This window comes from Ambystoma mexicanum, chromosome 2p (assembly GCF_040938575.1).
Source record: "Ambystoma mexicanum isolate Mex_15411 chromosome 2p, UKY_AmexF1_1, whole genome shotgun sequence".
In the NCBI taxonomy this organism is placed as follows: Eukaryota; Metazoa; Chordata; class Amphibia; order Caudata; family Ambystomatidae; genus Ambystoma; species Ambystoma mexicanum.
This window is the reverse complement of record NC_090923.1, coordinates 57861396-57882924: the sequence shown is the minus strand read 5'-3', so window position 1 is coordinate 57882924 and position 21529 is coordinate 57861396. Positions and strand designations below refer to the sequence as shown.

At 47.6% G+C, this 21529-nt stretch overlaps 1 protein-coding gene across 5 annotated transcripts in view; it reads right to left on the bottom strand.

Annotated features, from left to right (window-relative positions):
* The window catches only part of BRPF1 (bromodomain and PHD finger containing 1), a 551318-nt gene that overhangs the window by 476526 nt on the left and 53263 nt on the right, over positions 1-21529 (bottom strand). For all 5 annotated transcript variants that reach the window (XM_069643245.1, XM_069643247.1, XM_069643248.1 and 2 more), the window contains one exon: positions 6901-7860. In XM_069643245.1, the coding sequence (XP_069499346.1) occupies positions 6901-7860 (960 nt within the window). The remainder of the gene's footprint in view (positions 1-6900; positions 7861-21529) is intronic.

Below are 21529 nucleotides of genomic sequence, written 5' to 3'. Positions count from 1 at the left end.
GCGATCTGTAATCATGCCAACATCAGTGAGGTCGATGACCATGTTATCATTAGACACCTCTTGATAGGGATCCTCATTGTGTATGGAGTGCTGTTTGTTACTCAGGATGTTAACGCTCTGGGCACTCTGAGCTAACACTTCCGAAGGCAGGCCACATCTGTCCACAGTGATCCAGCCGACACACGAGTCAGCTAGTGCCGCGCCAGAGAGCTGAAATGCAGGCATGGGGACATCGCAAACGGTTAAAACTTCGGCTTTGACTTGTAATAAGGTGACTTACTTGATGAAGATTGCTTGCGAGCTCATCCGTCGACTCAATTTGATCTCCCGTCTCAAGCCTTGACTATATGCTGGGCTTGCGTCTTCAGCAGCGGTAATGATTGAGGTAGGTGAAGTGACTTCCCACGTTCCCGCATGGTGAGGATCACTTTGTCCATAAACAAGATAAGATCTTTAAACTGCCAGATGTCACCACCTGGTCCGGGTCCGCTGCCAGCTCTGCAGTCTCCAAGGACTCCAAAGGCTCTGCTCGACTGCGCAACCGTTCCGCGGTGCGAGTCGGATTGTAACAGAGTCACGCCCACATTCAAATGAAACTGCAAAAATACTCCAAACACTGCTCCAAAGACTCAGCATTTAGAAGTGTAACAAGCATTGGGGAAGCCAACAGTTTGTGGTTAGGCATGCAATACCCTGTCACTGCCGTCATGGTAATATCTGGTCGTTAGAAGGCAACAGCTGGAAAATGCCCAAAGGCCATACAAGTGCCAAAACTTTTGGCTATGCCAATGTTTGTTTTTAAACGGGAATGCAGTGCTAGGAACAGATGCAAGTACACACACACTGCTAGTAAATCACATTGCTGAGGGCATATTTAATTCAGACATTGTATTGCGCTAGGAGTTGATTTAGAGGTGTAATTAAGCCACTGCCTATTCAGAAGACAACTTAGAAATACTGCCATACTTTTAAAAACGCTTAAGGGAACACAACAGAACAAGCTCAAATAGATCCCCGGGAGGGAGAGAATTTTTGGGCAGAGAGGGGCAGGCAATGGGTGGGAATAGGTCTAGGGACTAGCATAGCCATGGGGAGTCAGGGAATGGGTAAAATGCCAAACTCCACCTACAAGTCCCTGCTCTTTTCATCTTCACTTCCCATGCCAACGGTTTTGGCATACAGGGTCATCGAAACAGCCATAACTAAAAACATGTATGTTATTTATGTCATTTTCAAAGATATTTAACCTAACAAAAACAAATGCATTTGTATAACAATTTGGAGAGTATCCTAAACCAGCTTACAAAAACTATAATAGTGAAGATGGAAGAAAATCAGTGCAATACTTCCAAAATAAAAAAGGTATGCCATCTTTAGGGCATACATCCAGGGGCGTTGCTGGGGGGGGGGGGGCTAAAGGGGCTATAGCCCCTGATCTTTTGGTTGTAGCCCTGGATAGAATCTCAGGAGCTACAGCCAAAAGACTAGCTAGCCCCCAGTCCCAACAGTTCCGACATCAGCTTAGCCCCGGGTCTTTTCCAGACCTAGCAACTCCCCTGCGTACATCCTATGCTGCACCGTCCATCAGTGCATAGAAAAGTATGCAAGTGGGACTAAACAGGCATCATGCACTGAGACGCGGCCATTTTCTACACTCCTGTACTAAGGCTGCCTGGCGCACGAGATGCTGCCCTGCTGATCCCACGGGGACAATCTAGAATCCTCACAGGGCCACATTCAAAGCAGCCAGTGACTCCCGTGCTGATCAAACGCAGACGCGCATGCAACACCCAGGCAATTGCTGGGCTGCCTCGGAAAGCAACCATGCATAAAAATAAAGAATGCCTCGTGCAGGTTTTCTTTATAAGATAGTTTTCATGACATCTCGTATTAAAGCCACCGCCTGATTAATGGTGTGCATCAATGCATTCATGAGTGGCTGAGCAGCCAATTGGCAAAGAAAATGTATTTCAATATCACAGTGTTGGGAGGATCGATAAACGGTGGAAGTGGCAGCTTCGATTAAAAGCAATGTATTTCAAGCCACGTGTTTAGGATACAGACAGCCGGAGGAGCAGTACAAAACAGACCAGGGGGAACTTGAGGTTATGTCTGCCAATGACTTATTAAACATCCTGCCATTCAGGTCCCTGTTCCCTTTCATTCACAAAAAGATGAGGACTCAGCCGAAGGGGCAGATGCTAGTAGCTCACCTCGCAATGCTTAAACATGTTGGGGGTGGAGCATAATTAATGTTGCAAGTCATCGCGAAAAAAAATGCATAGCGTGTCCAATTCTAGAACAGTGTGCCTTTTAAGAAATCACATTTCTCGAAGAATAAAACACAGATTACAAGCATTCTAGGGAAATGCAACCACACTGGGGCAGACCAAGTAAAATAGTAGCCCCTTTTATTGGGGGTGGGGGATGCATGCGCATTTTAACAAGCGTATACTGGAAGAAAGCAACATGGTTATCATATATACAAGATGCATTCAAAGGATTAGTTCCAAGAGTTAAACGTTTTAGAAGGATGGGTATTGTAATTGTTTATTTGTAAAGCGCTTATATACAAGTAAAGCGCTTCAGGGGAGGGGAACAAGGGAAATTCAGTAGTCCTTCTTAGGCCTTGAAGTTTCCGAATGATCTAACAGAATAATCTAACAAGATTATCTAACACAATTAACTAGTGTACTAGGCCATAGTCATTTCTACTAGTGCAAGTGCATGACAGGAGCGGAGGGGAGAGAGAGGAGGGGGAGAAGGGAAGAACAAACAATCAATACGCTGCCGTGCTAGGCCTAACGAGTGTGGAAGAAGGATGGGGTGGGGAGAGAGGGGGAAAAGGACATACATAACAATAATCTACCGTGCTAGGCCTGGTGACATTCATATTGAACGATAGGTCATCATCAATGATGGGCCTATGCACAAGTGTTTCAGCCGCAACCCAGCCAGGGAGGGAAGACGAAGGAAGGATAGGACAAACCGGTCTAGCTAGCCTGGAGAGAACCAGAGCAAGGATAACCTGAGTCTCTGGGGGAAGGTGAGGAAGGGTAGAGTCCCTTTGAGAAGAGCTGAAAGTGGGACTTCTTGATAATGTCCTGAATATGAGGGATGTAGAAAAGGGAGGTGTCGAAGAGGACTCCCAGATTCCTAGCTACAGTGTGGCGTTAGGGGGGTGGAATGGAAGAAGGCCAGGGTGCAGGGAAGAAGTATGGTGCAACGAACCCAATAGGGAGAATCTCAGTTTTGCTGTCATTGAGGCAGAGGTCATTGACAGTGCACCAGGCAGAAATGGCAGAGAGGCAGTCAGGGATGTAGGAGGGTGCAAGGACGTCAGAAGAAAAGTTGTGTATCGTCAGCGTAGCACTGGAGGGTGGGGGAGTAGGAGGAAATAAGACAACAAAGATGTTAGTGAGGAGAGTGCTGGCAAGGGAGCCGGATGTGCTGCAGGGTGCAAGGGAGCCAGCCCCAGATGTGTCGGCAGTGAGTAGTAAGGGCACCAGCGAGGGAGAGGTTGATGGAATTGTGTGCAAAGAGGGTGGACAAGAGAGCAAGCGGGAAAGTTAAGGCGAGGGAGGAGCCTATCAAAGAGAAGAAGGTTGGTTTGAGGCCCTTGTACCAAGACGGTACCATTTCTATAGACTTTTATGATGACATTGGAGGTCGAGTAAAAGGCAAGAATGACCTCCAAGCGGGTGCCCCCATTGATGTGTGAGGAAGTGTAGAGAGCGAGCAGAGGGACCATATGTAGCATCAATAGGTCAGGGGAAGGAACAACTGTTAGGCAAGATTGTATGCAGTACCCTTTGGGTGCACTACAATAACCTTGACCTCCTGGCAATAGGGACACCATCTTTGGTATAAGTCTGAACCACACAGGTTGGTAGTGTGGACGAGCAGCCCGGCTTATCTCAAGAGGGGTCAATGTGAGCAGTAATGTTCAAAACACACTTGGTTTCTCTAAATCAGATGATACCCATTGGGGTTGGCACACAGGCACTTCCAACACCCTCAGGTGACTTAAATAGCTAGGATACTGTGGACATTGTTTTATCACTGGTACATTAAGAGCAATACTGAGTTTGGTGTAAAAGATAGGTTAACAAATAATTCAAAAACAGCTAAGTACTTTTGAAACCTTCCAATGTTCAGTATATTAACCCTTTCCTGGGGAAAAGATAAAAGCACAATCAAAAGGTAAGAAGAGTCACTCAGGGAGCCATGACAGCCAATATGTTAATTGCACAATGTCAAGAGGGACTGAAGATCTTTGTTGCAGGTAGATAAAAAGTCTTGCAAAGTGTTTTTAGAAATGTTTGTAGAAGACTAGAACACTAGAAGAGCCACAAGCTGGGAGGCTTGTGAGGGGCAATGCTATAGCAACTCTGCAAGGTAACCAGAACAGGTCTCAACTGAGAGCAAGCAGGGCTAAACAACAAGAGGCAAGTTCTTAGACTTTACAGTACCTCTGGTTAGAAGAAATGGTTCCAGCTGGCTTCTGTTCCTGTACAGCTCTGCAGATCCTGTTGTTCCCGAGTCTCCGTCGTGGGGACATGAGGGAAGACGTCTGAGGACTCCTGCTCTGCAATGCGACGGTCAGCGGCAGCAATGGAAAATCTTCAATTCGACGGTCCTTCAGTGTTTCATCTCCTCGCGCCTAACAGCAAATAGCAACACTCGGATACCACTTCAGACTTTCCTTACTTCTGGGGTCCAGCACTCTGTTGAGGTGGCTCAGGATTGGTCAGTCCTGCATCAGGGAAGTCCGGAAAATCTTCTGTGCGCTCGGGTCCAACTTAAAAGCAACGCAAACGATTTGGTGTTCCTCACCCTGGCACTTCGGTTCCAGCAGCAGCAGTAGAATTACAACCAGCTTTGAGAGGATGTCCAGACGGGCTTACTTTGGAGTCTATTGGTTCCCACCAACTCAAAAGGGAGATGTTGTCCTTGCAGGGCCTCTCTAGTCGAAGCAAATTCGGAGCTTAAGCAAAGCAGCAGGGCTTCACCGGACAAACCAACGGTCCAGGAGTTGCAGCAGGACTCTCTTCTAAATTCTTCTTCGGATTCCTTCGTCCAGTGGTCGAGACTGCCATCCAAGCCAAAAAGCCTTGCCTTTTATGCAGGTTTCTCCCATTCATTCCAACCCAGCTGTCAATCTCACAGCAGGGTGGCTGTCCTTGCCGGACAGCCAGCCGGCCAATCACCTTTGGGTGCATTCCAGTAACCAAGGGGATCAAGCACAGGGAGTTTCAGGCACCTCCCTTACTTCCTGCACCTGCCAGACATACCGCAGCCAGAGGCGGGCTTCACTCATGAAACCCGCCAAAGACAAAATGAACAAAGAGACCAAACCTGGTTTGGCACGCAGAGTAAAACTCAAGAAGGTCCTCTCCAACAAGAAATGGCAAAAAAAGAAGACTGGGGCCATTTTGACAATGCACCCTGCAGTAAACACACACAATGGTAGTAAAAAATAAACCACCGCCACCAGCCATTAATTGTAGAAAGGGTAACATAAAAAATGTTACATGAGAAACTAGACAAAAGGGATTCTAAGTAACCCCTCCAGCACCCTATGTCACAATATATAAGTAAAGTCAATTTCACTTTACTGCTCTTGGAAACAGTTTATCCAAGAGAAGGTATTTAAATCTTTGGGAAATCTGAAAGACATCCATGTGCCACTGCACTGAAGGTGCTGTGTGACACAATGTAAAGATGATGCCCATGGAGTTTGTCAGACTCCAAAGTCAAAAGAAACACAAGTCCAGCAAAAGAGCTAGGGGTCTCTAAGATAGAAGGGAATTTGCACATTTCTGAGATTTCTCCCCAACAACGACAGAGGATGTCAGCGAGTCTCTCTGGCGGATGCACTGGCCTGGGGCGTCAGCGATAGGAAGGCCTGGGCTGGAGTCAAGTTTGTCCTTCATAAGTTTCGTCCTGCCAGACTTAGTGAGCTGAGCGGATAGGAGATGGAGAAGCAGTTAGCGAAGATTGGAGGGATAGAGAGCGCAAGTGTGAGGAGGCACAGACTGTGGTACACTTAACTAGGCTGAGCAGCTGAGGCACAGGGGAGGGAGTGGACAGGAGGGGGTACACAGTAGGGTTTGTAAATAGCAGTGAGGGCTAAGGGGGCGGGTGGGAGGGAGGCATCAAAACAGAAACAATACAGAGGACAAGGGAGTTAGTTGGATTTTGCATTCGCAGACACAAAACTGGTAAATGCTCATTTCAAATGGCAGACACAAAAAACCTAAATGCGATTTTCAAATGGCAGACACTAAACACCTACATTTGCTTTTAAAATGGCAGACAGAAAATAGTGAAGGATGAGAGCAAAACCAAATTCAATTTTAAGACAAGGGTAATGCAGCACAGCAGTACAGTAGTGAAAGCAGTGGGAGTAGAGTTCCAGGAGGGAATACTAAAGAAAAAGCTATGCCAAGGTAGAGGCGACAATGGTGGAACATAGGAGAGCTAGATTCAGGTCAGCAGCCTCAGCGACAACATTAAAAACCTTCATCGCTGAAAAGCAAGAGAAGGCCCCATATAGAATAGAAAAATAGTAAAGAATTACAACGGATTGGTGCAGGAAGATTGTACCAAAAGGTTTGTGTAATGACCACGTAGGGTCTGGGCATTTTCGTGTGCCACTGCATTTTTGTGGTTTTGAAACACACTCTTACCATATCCTATATACAAGAGTTCCCCAGGCTTCATATTTTGGACAAGCTGAACATTCCATTCTTACAGCTATAGTATTACAATATATTCAAAGAGATTTCATCCTACAGGCTCTGGCCATTCCCATGGTTGATTATGTTGCTTCCCGTCCCATTACAAATAACATACAAAACAGATGAACATCAACATGAAAAAAAACACAAGCGATACCTGTGAGGTGGAATGCAGGGAACGGACACTACGGGTGCAGCCGCACGCTTCTCGGCCAAGATTTTTCTAGCCTTTTTCATTTTTATCCTGGACTTTGCTTTGGCCTTCTTGACTTTCTCGGAACTCCAGCTTTTGCCATCTTCCTCGTCATCGTCGTCCTCCTCTTCTCCTTCACTGTGCGAGAGGTCTGGCAGCTTGCGAACAGATCCCGGAGGGGTGTGAATGTCACAGTAGGCCGTCTTGCGCACGCTGAAGGAAGTGCCATTGGCTCCCGTCTCACGCACAGGTTCCATTTTCATGTACAGGCCAGCCTGCTGCGCACAGGTGACATGGAAGGCTGTGTAACAGTTTGCTTTGTGGCATTGAATGCAGGCCCCTGACCCGCGCTGTTTGCAGATGTAGCAGGTCAGCTTCCACCGTGCAGGTGGGATATGCTCAATGCTGTCAATGGGCTCCAGAAACACGGTGTTGGCAAAACAAACCTCCGGAATCCAAAGGGCACAGACTACATGTGCCCAGCGGCTATCGTCCGTCTGCTTGAAAGCACCCCCCTTGTTCGGGCATAAGGCACAATCCACTGCCCGGGAGGGGGACTGAAGGCACCTCCTGCACAGCCACTGTCCTTCTGGAATGTAGGGCACACCATAGCACTCCTGATGCACAGCCAAGTTGCACATGTCGCAGAACAGTATGACGTTACTGTTTTGGCATTCGCCATCATTGCAGATGCAACAAACGGCATCCTCGTCAATGAGGGTGTTTGGGTCCCCCTTGTTGTGGCTTTCGAAGTACGACTCCTTTTCCAGTCGGTCCATCAGGTACTCAAAGACCTCCTGGGGAATGGAGTTCACGCCCTCAGTTTTCCTTCGCTCATTCATGATATCGAGCCAGATGTAATCCTCCTCGTCCATGTCGTACTCCACCTCCTCGTCCAGCTCCTCTGCAGACTTCTCAATGTACCTATAAAGCAAGAAAATGGAGGACAATGCTTCAGTAAAGGGTGCAAGATAAACCGCAACAAAAACAAAACATTAGCACCGGCCAACCCCAAAACAAATAATACAACAGTGTTTACACGGCCCCCCAACACTTCTTTGGAAAAGCTTCAAAACTAAGGAAACTTCTGAAATGAAAGTGGAAAACTGGAAAACACGCCCTAAAAGAATTGCAGATCTTTTCAAAACAACAGCCAGGTCTGTCATCTAAGCAGAATGTTCAGAGAAGAAATCCTGTTATTGGGGAGGGGTGGGTTTTGGGGGGGGGGGGGGGGGTGTGGACTTGCAACTCTAGGAAAACAGATCACTTGAAGTTCCTCAATATGTTGTGCGAACAATCTCATAGCAGGCAGTGTGACTGCTTTGATTCCTTGCACACCATACCTTCTCATAATTAGACCAGTACATTGAGATCACAGACAAGTCAGGAATAAAACACTCGTATAAACCTCAATCAAGCTCAATACGAACAGAAGAGAGAAGATGTCCACCTCCCCCCAACTAGTCAACAGGCCAAAAAAAAAAGGAAAAAGGAGAGTCAAAGACCGAGGGGCCCCATTCAGGAGACTCTTGGCATTGCAGGTGCACACTGATCCCACACCATTTGCATCCCCGGTCTTCGTGTCTGGTAAAGACACACTGTTCGATACGGTGGGCTGCAGGTCTTGAAGGGAGATGTGCATCCACAGTGGTCTATGGAACAGGGAAACAAGATGATGGGCCCAACACATACATGTAACCCAATACTAGCCACATGAAACAAAGTACTAAGTTTATGGGGGAGGTTTTGGTCCATAAGCTAACTCATCTGATCAAAGGCTTAGAAGACGACCCTGAACCAACAACAACACAGCTTCGATCAAGCGCCAATTCGTCAGGTGGGTATCATACTTTATTTGCAATTACACTTTGTTTTTGTCGCCATTCTGCTGCTCACTGTAGGCTTGTAACCCGGGCTTGGCAGTTAGTTACTCGACAAAGTCAGACAGACAAAGATCACTGCATCAGACCCCATTTGCATCCTGTTCACATGCAACTCTAAACTAACATCAGCCAATGATGCCATTTCCCAAACAAAGTGGATTTCCCTTCTTGAAAGCCTTGAAAACATAAATGGCTTACAGTGAAGCTTCATTTACACTGCTCCTCAAATCATGGTCTTCAAGGTATCCGTCTTGTTGCCAAAGCAGCTTATCTTGATAGCCTTTGAAACTAGAAACATGGCATTCACAACACCAAGAAATTGTACGTTTCAAATAAAATTGATCAAGTGGTTACTTCAACTACAATTTTTCAAATTGTTCAGGACCGGTCATCCACACCAAGTCACTACTAATTTGGTTCTACCAAAAGCCGCCCTTTTAAAACTCCCATATCGATTTCTTTTTAAAGAAAATCCATCTACATGCCAGCTTGGCATGGGTGGCTAGTAGGGACTTGGCCTCCCCTACCTACCTTCATATTCGTTTAAATGACTACACGCATTCTGAATTCTTCTGAGGAATTTCCCATACCTGGACTTTGGTCCCCAGAGGGCGGTCAACCTACAGCACTTTGAGAACATGCCAGTGGGAGAACACTACATTACTATTCCAGTACTACAACAAAGAATGTGTATAAGATGGTTTGCTGCCTACTGACTTGTTTAGTCTATCCTTCCTTGCTCCTCACCCAGGAAATGTACAATCTTTGGCATTTAATCCCGCCTGCCACAATGAGATGGCAATCCGATGTGCAACTGTAGACCATCTTGCTTGCTACTTCACCAATGCCCAGCAAACCTCAATATCTTTATACTAGAGTCCATCTCTACTGATTCTTGCCTACCAATAAAACACATTGCTGGTCATTGGACAAGTGCCAGCTAATCTACAGAAGGCCAAAGTAGTTCCCATGCTTAAAAGCATCAATCTGGATTCATCTGAACTTTGAAAGGTCTCCCTCCTCCACCCACCCACCCACCAATGACATGAACTGGCGGTTGCTGGCCTTCGCCCTTCCATGCGGAGAGCCGTTGGTAAAATGTTCATATTTGTAATAAATCTTTCTGAGCTGCGTCGACCCCAGAACATTCTGCTTGGACTTGGGGATTATTTTACCATGCCCCTGGGTGAAGGGAAATCTTTTTCCCCTCTCACCTAGCCTTTTATTCTTTTTATGGGTGACCTTTTTATGTCTCTCCATAGTGTATGGTTGGCTTTATAGTTTCCTATAACTTTTGGACTTCGGCCGGGTAGCCCCTTCTGGCTTCCCTGTTAATTTCTCTTTAATGTACTTGGGTGAACTACTGTTCATAAGCGGCAAAGAAGGATTTTCACTCCCCCCCCCCCCGTTACATTTTATTTAGTGAGCAGGCATACTGCACCTTATGCACCTTATGTGGAGTGCTGGGGTGATCCAATGTATAACCTTGCTTACCTACCTGTAGCATGTTTGTTACAATTGCAAGTTGACTTGAATGGCTGGTGGCAGTGGTTTTACCTTTTTAGTCTCATTACTCGCAGGCTGTTAACTCGGCCTCGGTAATGCACAGAAGGGCCACCATTCTCCTAGAATGGTGGGTTCCTTCTTTTTCACCATTTTTAACAATGCTTGTTGCTTCTGAGGTCTTCCCCCTGCCATTCTAGGCGGGAACTACCTCAGTGGAAGTTTTTACTTCCCGCCAAAGCTCCAGAGTGCCTGAGAAGGCAGGATGCGAGGGAGGAGTCCACAACTCTGCAGCCCTTTACCTTTCCCCTTGCCTGAAGGGAACCAACTCCCAGTGGGGGGCTGGCTGTCCGAATTGGACAGCCAAGCCACTGTTTTCTGTAAAATGCGGGGAGAGATTGCAGAGGTTGTGCTGCATTTCTAGATAAATACTTCGAACCTGAAAGCTGCTGACAAGCCGACCAGTGGAGATAAAAGCAAAGAAGAAGAAAAGACATCTGTAGCCATTTCCAGTGACCGGAGAGCTTGACGTGTAACCGGAGACTGATGGCACCCTTCCTTCCAATGGGCCAGGGAATCCCGAATGAGACTCCTACCCACAGCCTGGTGGAATCCACTAGTTTGAGGACAGCCTGCGTTTTGAGGTATCCCATGACGTGCTGCGACCTTGCTGATTTGCAATACCTCAATACCCTGGGACCTCAAACCATTGTGCCGTGCATGTTCTTCCGAAGACTGAATCCGTCCGAAAATTTGTTGGCCTCCTCCTGGTTCTCCAGAGGCTGCTGTAAAAAGGCACCAAATTCACAGAGCCACGCAAATCCATTAAGAGACCTTTGCTGGAAGCCTCCTCTGACAACTGCTGCTGCAGGTTCCCATCCAGTGTCCAGTTCTTTCATCTCCAGACCAATAATCCAGAGAACGTGTCCTGTGCTACCTGCATCCTAAAGGCATCCACTCAGAAGTTCTTCTTTTCTCCTAAGGTACTGTGTGGGGAGGGGTAATACTTTCCCTAAGTCTGGTGTGCATCCTAGGAGGCTGAGTGGGTGATTAGTGTGGTTGAGAGTTTGCCCATACCACTTGCCCAGGCATAATGCTGGAACACATAGGGTGCCTTCTCAGAAGTCTCTGAACACTTAAACTAACTCTGAAAGTGAATACTTACTTGTTAAAGAAGATCTCCCAAGGAACTCTGACTTTCCTGCAATTGAAACCTATCTCAACCTGCCTACAGCTGGGAGACCACTGGGGTCCCTCTTCTGCCTCTGAGAAAATTCATGCAATAGGCTAGGGAAGAACTGGATTAGAAAAGGCTTGTCTTGAAATGTATAACAAGTGTAATAGTACTTACGTGCTGAAAGAAGGAGTGTGGTAACTGTATCTCTGTGAAAGAAGTTACAAAGTGGCCTTAAGTTATACTAACCTTTGAGTTGCATTATGCCCTCTAAAAGTTGCTTTACTTACTTTGAATGGTGTCCCCGCCCCACTCCGTTCTGAGAAGTAATACGTGTTGGTACAGTGTTATCATTGCTTAACTGAATGAGTGTAAAAGCTTACAAATAGGGTTTTCCTACCTTCAATAGCAGTGTTCTTCTCAAAGTGTAATTGGGTTTTGCTCCCCCTGATCTGCTTTAGACAGACCCAAAACAGTCTAGAAGTTAATACTTGTCTTACAAGTTTCTAGAAGTCCCTCTTAAAAAGTATATGGTTACTTACCGTGAATAGCTGCTGCCCTTCTAAGCTTGTAAAATGGGTTGTGCCTCCCCTGAAACTGCTTAGAGCATTTCCAAAATAGTAATAGGGTCAATTACTTACCTTGAAATACATTGCATCTTAAAGTGTAATTGGGATTTGCTTTCCCTGAATTGACTTTCTCTGACTTGCTTAATGCATTCTAAAATAGTTAAGAGCTCATACTATTGAGTAGCTTGAGGCCCCTCCACAAAGTATACGAGGCGTTTTACTTGCTCTGAACTGATTTCTAAAAAGACATGATGCAAGGAGTATACTTGTAGCCGCTATTAGATGATTTCCTAACAGAGTGTCACTGCATGACTGACAGGGTCTACTACCCTTGAACTACTGATTGTATTCAAAAAGTATATTTAACCTGGTTTTTACTCCCCATGAATAGCTGACTGGCATTCTGAATGTGTTGTAGGTTTGAACTGCGATTGCTCCTCTAAACACAGTTATACCTTGGTTTGCATTCCACAGATATGGAGTTTTTTATGATTGTGTTTATATATGTTATGTTACAGTATTTACTTAACCAAGCATTATCTTGGTCTACTTGCATTTAAAATAAACTTTTTCTTTTTACAATACACATTGTTTTTTGGAACATATATATGCTACAATTTGTTTGTTCCGAGATACAGCCCACTCTCCCTCCTAAGAGAAGTATGGCTGCTCTGTCCATGCTACCAACAGTCTCAGGTGGTACAGCCTTATACTAAGAGTGGAGCCTATGTACTGCCTCAGATAGGGGTTTTAAGAAGTCTTGTAGGACTTCATATAACCTATCCTAATAATAGCACATTATTTTCAGTGTGCTCTATTACCTCAGAATAGTGGGGACGGCGTGGCAGCTCTATACGTTTAGATCAACACCATCTACCAACAACCTCGCTCATTCGGAGTGTCAGGCTTGTTGAATCATTGGATTCATACCTTAACATTCCACAGGCTGAGACGCCATTGCCCTTCACCTCCGATTGGGTTCACCTTAGCGGTGGTACCATTCAGGGTTTCTTTCCCCACTGTCACCTAATATGGATCTCTTCGGGTGCAGCTCATTGAACCTTTGAGTGGGCACCTTTTTTTAATGTACGGATAGTTAAATCTTCCAGAGATTGAATGCAATTAAATCAGCAGCTCAGAAAACGTTCAAATTGTCTTAAATCAGTGGGTTACTGCATATGCCGTGATCCGTTAAAAATGAAATGTGCCAAGAGCAAAGCTTCAGCTCACTTGCCTATTCTGACCAATTGTCAGCAGCCTTGTGGCCCACATGGCTTGTATGCGCTCATTCACTGTTGCTTAAAAAAATAATATATAAAATAACGCACACCTTGTGAACAAAGATGTTTCAATCCCCATAGACCTCATATCTCAGTAGTTTCCCCGGGTGTGCTCTTTTATCGTGGCTTTTTTCAGAAAATACTTAATCTCTTTTCTGTTTAATCATCAATAGCCTTAAAACCTAGTCGCCTCAAATATTGCGATTTATTTTACATATGCCTTCCCCAAATTCTCCTTTTCATGCTCGGCTCCTCTTAAGTCAGAAACCCTTGGTCCATGTACTGCAATTTGCTCAGCTTGCGTCGCCAAGCAAATTCAATTTTAGACCATGCACCTTCTTTTTGAAACACTGCATTCCAATCGGACAACATTTCTATCATCTAAAGCTATCCCACCAGTCACTCAGTTCACCCACAAGCAAGGACACAGATAAGTGCAAACACATTATCTTTGCTCCTTAAAAACAGTGACATGCACCCAACGAAGAATGAGAAAGAACGGCCACATAGGATCCTGCATTTTCTTCCACCCACACAGCGCCAAGGATAGATTTGACCGATGGTACCTACTGGGCAGTGCCACTGGGAATTCACCACTACTTCGAAGAGAAATGGGAATGTAAAAATGCATCATTTAACTATCTATTGGGTTCCAGCTACACTTTTTCCTCACCTGAACATTTCCCAATTGGAATTCCTCTTTACTTGCTAAAACACGTTTTACATCCATTCCACCATTCCAAAAAAATAGGAGGTAAACATCTCCCAATTCAAAATATCTGGACCTCTGTCCATGGCTAATCTCCTGATTTTATCTGCACTTCCATTCTCTCGCTTTGGCACAAGATTATTCTCCATATTTGGAATTCTCCCGGCAATACAGTCAGGGGGCAGAAATTGAGGTTGCAAGCTATCAGCCAACCATAGAAAAATCAACCCACACCACACTACTACGGCTCACCATGTCTTACCAATGGCTAGTGGAGAGTGCACATTTTGCATCCTGGTGACAGTGACGCTATACAAATCGAAAATCAAAATAGATCAAATTAAAGCAACCCTGGAGAACACAAATAATATTTAGTAATGCAACCACATTGCCATACTAGACAACTCTCAGATCAAGTACAAAGGCTTAGCACAAGTGCAAGATGCAGAACACATTACAAAAAATAATCTTTGTTGGAGGACGTAGCTAGTCCGATTATGCAATCTTGCTCACAAACCGACAAAATTAGACTAAAGTGGGAAATAAAAAAATAAATTGAGGAAATGATACAAAACAGTTACCCCTGGCAACTAATGAAAGAGAATGAGACGAAAGAATTCTCCAAGCAGCACAATTTTATTACACTAACCAATAGGTGAGAAAAGAAAATGCTAAGGGCATGTGTACAGAACGGAAATTGATCACTACAAATCGTATGCTCTACAAACCATCACCTGTCACTGAACATTGCCACCGAGTACACCTCGGTAAAAGACAGACAAGTGCATTGTAATTCAAACTAAATTGTATTCGATTTCCTTTTGGCAAATGTGACTTGCGCCTTCCATATCATTCTTGATCAGGGATTTAGGGTCCTGTGAAGCAGGAAGCAGGCACCAGGACCAGATGGACATTGTGTACGCTCTCTGGTTACTATGCAGGATACTTGCAGTGAAACGCCATTCTGAAATCTAGCTCCCTGACCAGGAAGGATCTATATAAACACAAAGCAGGTCCCTGGTGATCTTATAGCAATTAAGCATCTATTGAAGGCACTGCCACGGACACATAGTAAACCATAGTGTCTACATACTGACCACTAACCGTGCCCTCTTTCCTGAAAAACTGGAAGCACCTATCCGAGAGCATGCAAATAGAAGTTCAAAAAAGAAGACGCTTAGCCTCCCTCCAAAAATGTCCATGTCTTGAGAAAGCATGTTCAGGACGAGAAAGGGCTGCCAACTCAAAGATGGCAGCCAATATAAAAGCCAGTCAAAGGAGAAAATCTGGCACACAAATATCAAAAACCGCTCTAGTCTTCTTTGGTAGGATGCCAAAGAGAAATCAGGAGTACTGGTTAGTTTAAATTACAACGAGCATATCTGAGAGGTAATCAAATAATAAAATGTGATGAGAGGAAGTGGGAACGTGAATTACAATCATAAGTGCTTTTCTTATCTTCATGTTTAGTGAAAGTGAGATCTTACTGGCGCTATGCACGCAGTAAATGACACCAAATAAAAACCTCCACACAAGAAGCCTAACAGAAGATCACAGACGGCAAGCAAACTTACCAACACACGCATCCAAGAGGATAGGCCGAAGGCAGCCAGGGACTGATGGCAATGCGCCTTTTTATAGGGCCATAATTTGGACTGCAAGTGCTAAGTCATGTAAGTGAAGCCGACTCAGCACCTGTCAAAGGGCGACCCACAGCATTTAGCACCGTTGATAAACATTTAATCGGGTATGCAGGATGCCGAAGAAGGTCCACACGCAAGATTATAGTCTCTGCACAAAGGAGGTCCGGGATTTGGTTGTGAGGAACATCAGTATCTTATGCGACTACTGATAAAGGAGCCAGGGACATGCCAATCAGAGGGGCAACATTGCACATGTTTTTAACTCCCCCAAACAACCACCACCTTGGATTTAGTTAGGCGTTGGACAATGTATTCCCATTGACTCACTCATATTAGACGTGCAGTAAGAACATTTAGCAGCCGTTTATAGGATGTCTCTGGCAATAAGGAGTTGAATTGGAGTATCATCTGCCTACTAATAGCATCTGAAGCTATGGAAATGGAGAACAGCCAAGTTGGCACCTAGATATTAAAAAGCGAGGAGGGCAGGGGAGTAAATCCCTTGGGACGACGCAATCAGTGGGACATGTTTTGGCACGGATGATTTCCATAGCTCATTGGCCAAAAATGACTAACCAAGAATAAGTCACAGATTCTCGCATCAACGTCTCAATAGGAGTATCTGGAGGTCAATGGTGTCAAAGGACACAGATAGATTTAATAGTGTAAGAGCTGCAGTGCCTCTACAAATTAACATGAGCCGACATTTCCCAAGAGAGACACCCTGGCAGATACCATTCCTAGGTTAAGCCGAACACCTACCTGCTGAGGTTCAAGATGAGTAGAAAGAACAAGTTACTCTCTTACCTGGTAACGTTCTTTCGATGGGATGGTCCGACGACGTATTCCATATCTACGACAGGTAATGTCCACAGCTGTGCTGCTTTGGAAAATTTTCGGCGTCTGCGTCCTGCGTCGATGACGTCGATGCGCCGCCCCCGAGGACCTCCTCCGACAGCCGACGTCACCCGATGTGATAAGTAGGACGCACGACGCCCGTAGCCTCAGTTGTAGTTTTTTCGCCGGAACAAGTGAGACAAGAGTTTTAGGCCAGTCAGACACACAAGGCCTTGCGGAACGCAAGCTGAAATCGCATAAGAAATTCTGCAGCGGGGAAAGTAGGGAGGGAGCGATATGGAATACGTCGTCGGACCATCCCATCGAAAGAACGTTGCCAGGTAAGAGAGTAACTTGTTGTTCGAGGGGATTGGGTCCTCTGACGTATTCCATATCTATGACAGACTCCCAAAGCAGTACCAAGCAAGGAGGTGGGAAAAGAATTTAGAACACAAATTTAGCATGCCCAATCAAATTGCGGAATAAAGGACTGCCTTGCCAAAGGATCCTGCCCTTAGATGGAATCGAGGGAGTAGCGACGTACAAAAGTATGTACCGAAGCCCAGGTGGCTGCATCACAGATGTGACGAATAGGAACACCCCTCTGCAGGGCAGTAGACGCAGCCACTTCCCTGGTAGAATGGGCCCGCAAGCCAGCCGGAGGGTCCTTACCCGCTAAGCGGTAACACTCGGAGATAGCTAAAATAATCCAACGAGACAAAGTCTGTTTCGTCACAGCTTGTCCCAAACGCTTTCCAGCGTAACCAATGAAAAGTTGATCGTCCACTCTGACCCGGGACATGCACAAAATATAAAAGCTCAACGCTCTCCTAGGATCAAGCCTATGGAGCCTCTCCTCCTCCTTACCAGGATGTGGAGGAGGATAGAACGCCGGAAGAACAACCTTGTGGCCCAAATGAAATTCCGAAACCACCTTCGGAAGAAAGGAAGGATGAACTCGAAGGACAACCCTGTCCTTATGAAACACAGTGAAGGGTGGCTTAACTGAAAGTGCCTGTAACTCAGTCACTCTGTGAGCGGAAGTAACCACAACCAAAAACACAGTTTTCAGAATTAACAGTCTCAAATGGCAAGAATGCAAAGGCTCAAACGGAGCACCCATAAGAAACTTAAGAACCAGGTTCAAATCCCAATCTTAAAATAGGAACATTCTTCAGACGAGCGCTTAAATATGGACAGCGCCGCGAGGTAACCTTTAATGGTCCCCACTTGCAAGCCCCTGAGGGCCAAGGAAAGCAAAAAAGACAGAACCACAGGAATGTCACACTCAAAAGGATCCACATTCTTAACTCTGCACCAGTCGCAGAACTCCCGCCAATGGCAACGGTACAGAGACTTTGTTGCCAGCCGCCTGGCCGAGAGCAACACCTCCATCACGTCTTCAGGGAGGTCCCAATCCTTATACCTCAACCTTTCAGAAGCCAAGCGTGAAGGTTGAGGGATCTGACCTTTGGATGGAGAACTTGACCCCACTCCCATGAGAGCAGATCATCTCGGTAGGGAAGACGACATGGAGGGCAGATGGACAAGTCGAGAAGGTCCGGGTACCACGTCCTCCGGGCCCACACCGGAGCAATGAGGATCATCCGGGAACAGACCCTCCGTAACCTCCGCAGTACTTGAGGGATGACGGGGACTGGAGGAAACACGTACAGCAGTGGGAATGACCACTCCACCACAAACGCGTTTCCTAAAGCTCCTTTTGGAGGAAATTCCCACAAGCCGAACCTTTCGCACTTCCGGTTGACACTGGAGATGAAGAGATCCACTTGAGGGGTACCCCACAGGGCGAAGATCTCCAGGAGAATCTCCTGAGCCAGCTCCCACTCGTGAGAGATCGTGCTCTGCCTGCTCAGAGCGTCCACCGGCTTGTTGTCGTCTCCGGCCAGATGAACAGCTGAGATCGAAACTTCCTGCTGGATGGCCCAGAACTCGAGCTGAATCGCCTCCATGCACAGAGGAAGTGACCCTGCCCCCCCCTTTGTTGAGGTAGTGCATGGCCACCGTGTTGTCCGTTAGAATCAGGACACTCTTTCCTCGCACAGTCGGCAGAAAAGTCTTCAGGGCTAGCCTGACAGCCCTCAGCTCCAACAGATTGATATGGAGTCTGGACTCCGACGGAGACCAACGACTGCTGACTGTCAACTCGTTGGCATGAGCTCCCCATCCCGTGAGGTATGCGTCCGTCACGATTGTCACCTCCGGCCATGGCAGCCAAAATGGGGCCCCCTTCATCAGATTGCCTTCGATGGCCCACCACAGAAGGTCCTGGGCGACCGAGGGCGGCACGTGAACAGGGTCCGACATCCTGCCGGAGGACTGAGACCACTGGAGCTTGAGTGCCCATTGCAAAGATCTCATCCGCCACCTGGCCTCTGGCACCAGAAGAATGCAGGATGCCAGGAGGCTGAGCAGTCTCAAGAACTCGAATGCCAGGAGCGTCTGGGCAAGTTGAAACTTGTGCACCATCTGCTGAATGTGAAGAGCCCTCACCTGGGGAGGAAAACACAGCCCCAGAGATGTGTCCAGCACTGCTTCGATGTACTGGAGCCGCTGTGGTGCGTCAAATGGGACTTCTTTAAATTGAGGGAGAAGCCCAGCCTGTGAAGGGAGTGGCAGGTGACGGTCAGATGATCCATGACTTGCTCGGGAGAGCTCCCCCTGATCACCCAATCGTCCAGGTAGGGGTAGACATGAATCTCCCATTTCCTGAGATGCGCTGCCATCACCACCATGAGCTTGGTGAAAACCCTCGGGGCGGAGGTCAATCCAAACGGCAGGAACCGAAACTTAAAGTGCGAGTCGCCAACCGCGAACCTCAGGTACTTCTTGTGCTTGGGATGGATCGGCACATGGAAGTAAGCGTCCTTGAGGTCGAGAGACACCAACCAGTCCTGAAGTTGAAGGGCCTGGAGGACTTGAGAGAGAGTAACCATCTTGAACTTGACTTCCTGAGGAGTTTGTTCAAACCGCGCAAGTCCATGATGGGTCTCAATCCCCAGTCTTTCTTCGAAATCAAAAAATAAGGGGAATACCATCCATTGTTCTGTGGCGCCTTTCTCCAGCAGGGCTTGAATTTCCTGCGCAAGGAGCAGATCCGGACTCTTCAAAGAGAGGTTCCCAGGTGGATTGTCGCAAGGCCTCTGCCGAAAGGGAAGACAGTAGCCGTGGGTTATGATCTCCAGAACCCACACATCTGAAGTAATGGCACGCCACTCTACAAGATGCTGCGCCAGCCTTCCCCCTCAACCGGCGAACCATGGGACCTGGCCTCATGACTTAGTGGTAGCGGCTGCGGTGTTGCCTGAGGGCAGAGAGGCAACTGCCCGAGCGGCCTTGGCACCTCGAGTACCCTGTTTTCCACCTCTGGCACTCTTACGGTGGCCTCTTTGACTGACAGCTCCTCTCGCTTTACTGAAGGACGAGTAATAGCGAAAGGAACCACCCCTCCATTGTTGTCCCCTAGGACGAAAAGGCAGAGGTTGGCGAACTGCAGTGCCCAACAACTTCGCTGCAGCTTTGGAGGTCTGCAACCTCTCAAGGCTCTCGTCAGCCTTGCTGCCAAAAAGATGTTCACCGTCAAAGGGCATGTTGAGGAGCCGGGACTGCACATCAGGAGCAAACCCCGACTTCCGCAACCACGCAAACCTGCGTATTACGGTGCTCGCCGCCATGGACCGGCTGACACAATCTGCCATGTCCAAACCTGACTGAACGGCCTCACACATGGCATCCTTGCCATCCTGAACCATAGCAAGGAAACCATCCCGCTCGTCCCCTTCGAGAATATGTTCAGCCGCTAATGCAACACAGTTCCACAGAGTGTGTGTGAAACGAGACAAGGCACATACGGAGTTGGCCGCCTGAAGTGCCATACCCCCTGAAGAAAACACTTTCTTCGCTCAGCCATCAAAACGTTTGTCGTCCCTATCCGGAGGGTACTCAGTGACCCGAGACATAAGGCTCCGGTACGAAGAATCGGCATGAGTGCCAGGCTCCGGCCTACAAATCTCCACCTCCGGAGAGGTGTCCAGTCCACTGACATCATGCAGTGACTGCCTCAGTCAACAAATTGGCTATGGCCCGAGAGAAGCGCATCAAACACCGTAACCGGAACCAAGCCCTCATCAGAGCCCTCATCCCCCTCTGAAACGTACTCCAGGCGGTGAGAGGAAGACACCTGGGGACCAAAGCTATGCCTGACCTTAGCCAGAGCCTTTCTAGGGGCTACCCCAGTGCCACAGGGCCCCTCTGACAACACCGCCTCGAAAGGCGTTGAGGGCGCCAAACGAGTCGGCGCCGAGAGAATCGGTATCGACGTCAGCCGCAGCGCCGCTAGCACCGGCGGCGTTGACGCAGGCCTCGAAGCCAGGGCTCCGACGTCTTCTTCGAAGATGGCACAGGATCACGCGGTCTCGAGCGCGTCGAGGACCGCGACCTGGAACGGGCATGGCGAGAACGGTTACCCTTGTCCGAGCGGGACCTCTCCCCCGAACCGTGCCGACCACCCGAGCCTGAAGGCTTGCGAGCGGTGTCTCTCGACCGATCATGACCGACCCCACTCAGAGGCGTGGACGGACCGGTGCCCTGCGATTCAAGAATTGCCAACATCTTCTTCCCGAAGGAAGCCCAGGCGGAGTCCTCGGGGAAGGCGACCGATGCCGGCACTTCCGGGAATGCCTCGAAGAGGCAGAGGAGTGGAGAGACCGACTCCTGGAAGGAGACCCACTGGACCTCCGACGATGACGCGGAGAGTCACCTCTCGAATCATCCGTCGAAAGCCCCGCAGACCTCCCAGACCTCGACTTCCTGGGCTTAGACACCCTACCTACTGACAACTTCTTCTTGCGCTCCCGCAAGGCCTTGGCCGTGAGCGACTGGCAGTCGACATAGTCGTCCGTGTCGTGGGCCTCCCCGAGGCACCAGAGGCAGGCGGCGTGCGAGTCCGTTACCGACATCTTGGACCCACAGTCC